Source organism: Arvicola amphibius, chromosome X (assembly GCF_903992535.2).
Source record: "Arvicola amphibius chromosome X, mArvAmp1.2, whole genome shotgun sequence".
Lineage (NCBI taxonomy): Eukaryota > Metazoa > Chordata > Mammalia > Rodentia > Cricetidae > Arvicola > Arvicola amphibius.
In genome coordinates, this window is record NC_052065.1 from 104,154,278 (window position 1) to 104,160,288 (window position 6,011).

Consider the following 6,011-nt stretch of genomic DNA (forward strand, 5'->3'; position numbering starts at 1 on the left):
GACTTGTTGGATCCCGAGGGTGCTGGACTACTGGCACTAGAGTGATGTCTCCCTGTTCCTCCAAACTCCTTTCTAGCTGTCGTATTGCTTTTCTATCTTCTTGGCTTTACTACTACCTACCGCCCCCCTTCAGGCTGGGCATGAGCTACCCCCTATTGCCATGATCTCCCAACCCTAATGCTCACCCTTCCACACCTCCCATCACTTCTGCCATTTATAGTCAGCCCGTCCCGCCTCCTCTCCCAACACCACCCTCAGAGCCTGCCCCTCCCGCCCTGCTGTCCTTATCCTCCACGGACTTGTCGCTCAAGGCCCAGAAGTCCACACGCTGAGCAGCTGCGGCTCCACTCTAGCTCCTGCCGCACCTTCGTCCCTAGCAACGATCCTTCCGAGCTCGCTCGGCTCTTTCCGCCCAACCGCGCGTTGCTCGCCGGGTCACGCAGCTTTCACCTCCTTTGCCGCCCACGCGCTCAGGACTCCGCAGGCTCCCTGCCGCTCGGTCGCTCAGCCTCCAGCTCCCAGCGATTCCACGCTTCAGGCCGACACCGCGGCGCCGCCCTCTTCAGCAGCACAGGAGACGCCACAACCCGCAGGGCCCTCCAACCGCTCGCCGACCACCATGGCCCCTCAGCAAACAGGTAGCAGGAAGCGGAAAGCTGCCGAGGCAGAGGAGGGTGCGGGGAGCTGTTCGTCGCCAGGCCCCTCAGCGGCGATGGCGACAGCCGAAGCAGGCCAAGCCGAGGGGTCGCTGCTGCTGGTCAAGAGACCGCGGCGGCCCGTGGCTCACCGCTCCTTGGTGCACTACCTGCAGGGCCGGGCGCTGGGCGACGAGGGCCACCCGGGGCTGGCGGGCTTTGAGGGCGACCTGCGCAGTTACGGGGTCCTCAGGCTGCCGGAGCTGCTGAGGGAGCGCCAGCTGGTGCTTGGCCCCCTCAACAAGGTGTTTGCATCGCAGTGGCTAAATGCCAGGCAGGTGGTGTGTGGCACCAAGTGCAACACGCTTTTTGTGGTCGATGTCAAGACCGATCACGTCATGCGCATTCCTCTGATGCGCGACAGGGTGCCCGACCTCTCCGGTGGTGGCTCACCCTCCTGTGGCATTCATGCTGTGGAGCTGAATCCCTCCAAGACCCTCATGGCCACTGGAGGGGAAAACCCCAACAGCCTGGCCTTCTACCAGCTGCCCACGCTGGACCCCGTGTGTCTAGGAGATATCCAAGGCCACAGGGACTGGATCTTCGCCATCGCATGGATGAGTGACACTCTGGCTGTGAGTGGTTCCCGCGACGGCACCGTGGCACTCTGGCAGGTGGATCCCGACATGTTCAATGGCAGCATTGCTTGGCACAAGGATGCGGGCCTTCCAGTGTATGCTCACATCCGTCCTATAGATACGGAGGCCATTCCCAAAGCCACTACCAATCCTAGTAACCGCAAAGTTCGAGCCCTTGCATACAGCAACCAAAACCAGGAGCTGGGAGCCGTGTCTCTGGATGGCTACTTCCACCTGTGGAAACCCCGAAGCTCCCTGTCCAGGCTGCTGTCCCTAAGGCTGCCCTACTGCAGGGAGAACGTGTGTCTCACCTACTGTGACGAGTTGTCCCTCTATGCTGTCGGATCCCAGTCTCACGTTTCATTCCTGGATCTTCGCCAAGGCCAGCAGAACATCCCACCACTCTGCTCCCGAGAGGGAGGCACTGGTGTGCGTTCCCTGAGTGTCCACCAGCATATTGTCACCGTGGGAACAGGCCATGGTTCTCTGCTCTTCTATGACATCCGTGCCCAGAAATTCCTCGAGGAAAGATCTGCAGCCAGTCCAGACATGTTTCCTGTGCCCTCTGGAAGGAAGCTCAAGCTCACCTGTGGCAGCGGCTGGATCGACCAGGATGATTTCTTGGAGAATTACGTTGCTGGTGTAGAGGATTTCCCCAACGCACTCTACACTCACTGCTACAACTGGCCAGAGATGAAGCTCTTCGTGGGTGGGGGCCCTCTGGCCTCAGGCGTCCATGGCAACTATGCAGGCCTCTGGAGCTAAGGTTAGCTGAAATCCTCAGAATATGCATTTATCTTTCAGTTCAATCTAACTGAACGTCATTCTCGTTTTCCAAATGCTATTTTAACTGTTTCTGTTTTTTTTCTTTTTCTTTTTTCTTTCAGGTGGAGCGGGTCCTGATTAACCAGTGTACTTCTTAGCAGAGAGGGGAAGACAGATGGAGCTGACAGAAGTCGCTTTGAGAAATTTTCTGCACCTCTTCACTGTTCTTTGAACTGTTCCTACAAATGCTTTCCACTGATTCTTAGCTGTGTTGTCTTTGAGTGAGTGATCCATATAGTCTATATGTGGAAGAAAACCCCCGTTATAATGTTAGACTTGTGTATGTGTTGTGTTATTTTACTAGTAGCTGGTTTAAAGACAGTGCTTTTAGTTTTCATCACGTATGTGTGATATATTAACAAGATTTTCTTATAAACAGAGTTGAGACATCTCTTCTGGAGCACTAACCATAGTTTTACGGCATTGTTCCAATTGTAAAATACATTCCATGTTCCAGATTGCCTACTTTTGGAAATATGTCACCCATGAACTGTGATCGTGGTGTATATAGTTTGTATGTTGGTGCAAAACGCACATTTCTAAAAGGTTTATTATCTGAAAATAGTTGTCATAGAATCTTGTGTATCTATCAGAATCTCAGTTGATGAGGACGGTTTAGGCATTCAAGTGTTCAAGTGTTCTGCTAATTTGAACTTTCAAAATTAATCCAAAAATCAGTATTTTTCTTTCAAGCCTTATTTTAGTTTTATGCTCTATCTTCTTATTGATCAAAGAATGTACTTGTTTTCACTTCTTGCCTTAGTACTATCAAGACTTGTGGATATATTTGAATGTTGTGGTTGGAGTAACTTACACAGAGTTTCAGTGCCATCATTCGATGCAGGGATATTAAGTATAAATGTAGAATGTATGGCAGAGAGAGCAGAAAATACACTGCTCTAAGGTATAGACTGGATATTTTTGCTGTTGCTATTTTTCTTACCAAATGTTATATTTGAGCATATTTTAAACTTTCAAAAATCTGCCTATAAGTTAAGTTAAAAGAAAAAATGCAAAGAAAGAAAATGAGCCCATCCAGCTCACTGTGAAAGAAACGCCCCCTCTTTATAAGCTCCAAATTAATTAGATTTTATTTTGTGAACTTCAAAGATTCATACTTAAAAGTGGGATATGTGTGTCACTAAAGCCTCTCATTCTATGCCTCTAAATGTAATATGTGATTGTGACAATGCAGTATGATTTTCCAATAGAGGAGCTGGGGATTAAAAAAGATGGGTATGATTGAAGAACTTTGACATTCACATTAATAGCGGTAGTGGGATGCTATACAGGTGTATTGGACTTGTTCTTAGGTGAAAAAGTGATAAAGCAGCCAGGCCTTCCTCAAAACTGGCCAGGAGAGGTTAGCCCAGGATTGGTATTGAGCCGCGTTTCCTTTTCCTTAAACATCTGACATGTATTTTGCATTAGTGTTGATAAACTACATGCTGTTCAGTACCAAACCTAAAATGCTGAAAAAAATTGTGAGTTAGATATACAAAATAGTCAAATTTTTGTTTATAGAGATGATGCAGGTTCTTTCCGCAAATTATGCAGTTTTGCTACATATCTGTGCAGTTCTTTTGCTTGCATGTATGGTTCCAACTCTGTTATAGTGATTTGAGAGCAGAGATTGTAAACTGCCATCTTTTATTTCTTTATTTGTATACGAAGGCCGATCAAAGGCAATCGGTTATTATTTACTGATTTTTTTTGCCAATGGAAACCTGCACTTCAAATTGTAATAAATATTTGCTGTTGCATAATAAAGAACCTTGCTGTGTGATTCCCTCTCCTGTTTTTCTTTAAATTTTCCCTAATTCATTTTCAGGGCATGTTGTAGAACTTCATCCATTCATAAATAAAGTAATATGTGATACTTAAAAGATGAACAAAAATTTACTTTTCCTTAATAACTGAATATTAATCCTTTAAAATAAACAATTGAGATTTGAAGATTTCTTTAAAACAATTGGTTTATTTTACCAGAAATATATTTTAAAATTTTCAAATGTAGGTTTTTAATTTAGAAATAATTTATATAAGTAATTAATTTGAAAAAAATAAACTATTAGATGCCTATTTTCTTATAAGTAGTAGGGTATTGGGAGGTTCAATAGAAATGTTTGGAAATAAAAAATCCTTCCATATTGGATAAGATTTAAAATAAACAATAGAAGGTAAAGATTTAGTCTGAATTCTCTGTATTGGTTCCTTTTTTCATGTAAGGTTTTTTTTTTTAATTAGGGGAAAGGGAATGGGAAAAGGGAGGAAGGGAGGGGTGACCAGCTTCTGGGGACAGGAGTAGCAGAAGAAAAGAGAGGCAGAGAGAGAGAGAGAGAGAGAGAGAGAGAGAGAGAGAGAGAGAGAGAGAGAGAGAGAGAGAGAGGAGGGAGGGAGGGAGAGAGAGGAGGGAGGGAGGGAGGGAGGGAGGGAGAGAGGGAGGGAGGGAGGGAGACAGAAATGAAGAAGGGAACATAGTGAATGTGCACAGAAGATGCTCTGCGTGGCTACAGCTGAGGACATCCTGTCAGGATGCCAAGAGCAGGCCAGCACAGATGCCTGAATACTAACAGGCTAGCCTGGGACTAGTTACTAGGCTAGCCTTAAACTCATCATCTGTCTCTACCTCCAGAGTGCTAGAACTAAAGGTATGTATCACTAAACCTGGCATAAATAAATCTTTATAAGAAATAAATGGTATCATTTATGATTCTGGGGACAAATTAGGAGGGGAGGTAGACACAATTAAATACATCTTAAGCAGAAGCAATACTATAACTTCATTAAATGAAAATTGCATTACTGTTTAGCTGTTATGAGTGTCTATATGACTTTATTTTATATTACGCACATAATGAGAGCATATTCAGGTGACAAATTCTCTAAAAATCTAATATGTACAGTTTTTCAGAATTCCTTGAATCTGGGCATGGTAGTGCTTGCCTTTAATCCTAGCAATTGGGCAGCAAAGGCAGAGACAAGCAGATCTCTGAGTTCCAGGACAGACTAGTCTACAGAGTGAGTTCCACAACAGCCAGAGCTACACAGACAAACCCTGTCTCAGACAAAGGAAAAAAAAACATTTTCAGTGTTAACATAATCACCAGCCCACTTTAAATTTATGATATTATAGGGTATATACCTTTTAGAAGACAATCACAAGATTTGCCTAAGTTTCCATAGCTAAACAGCCTAATTGTGATTGTATTTTGAGTTTAGAAAGTTGTAATAATTTTTAAACTATTAAATTCTGAACATAAGTGTCTATTACAGTACATATACAAACTGTGAATTTTGAAATATATATTTATTCTTTACAGTTTTTGTACTTATATAAAACATGTTTTGATCTAATCCACCCCCTGCACGCTGCTTCAACTTTTCCAGAATTAGAAATCCTTCTCACTATATTTCTCTACAAAATTCATGTCCTCTAATTTCAGACCACTGAATGTAATTCCTCCTGCCAATATGTACCAGAGTATAGGACCAACTTCTGTAGCTGTAGTTCTCAACCTGTGAGTTATGACTCCCTTGGGGGTTGTATATTAAATATCCTGCTCTCAGATATTTATATTATTATTATTCATAGCAGTAGTATAATTACAGTTATGAAGTAGCAACGAAATAACTTTATGGGTGGGGGTCACCACACATGAAGAACTGTGTTAAAGATGCACAACAATAGGAAGGTTGAGAGTCACCTACTAGGAGTCTCAGTCCTGAAGAAACTGGCTTTCCAATCCCCAAAAGTCCTCTGCTATCAAAAACTTCTCAACTACATGTGGGGCTTTGTGAGCGACCCCTCAAAAATACCAACCTAGTAAGAAACTGATGAGCACAGTCCTCTTTAAATCTATAATGTATGAGTTACCTATCATTGCTGCATGAAAAATTACCAATAACCATT

General features: G+C 44.0%; 1 protein-coding gene across 1 annotated transcript; it reads left to right on the forward strand.

Annotated features, from left to right (window-relative positions):
• Nucleotides 1-332: 332 nt before the first annotated feature.
• LOC119804939 (DDB1- and CUL4-associated factor 12-like protein 1) lies at nt 333-3,884 on the forward strand. Its single transcript, XM_038316717.1, has 2 exons — nt 333-2,039; nt 2,161-3,884. The coding sequence occupies exon 1, from the start codon at nt 620-622 to the stop codon at nt 2,036-2,038; it is 1,419 nt and encodes a 472-aa protein (XP_038172645.1). The 5' UTR covers nt 333-619; the 3' UTR covers nt 2,039; nt 2,161-3,884.
• The last annotated feature ends 2,127 nt before the right edge of the window (nt 3,885-6,011 follow it).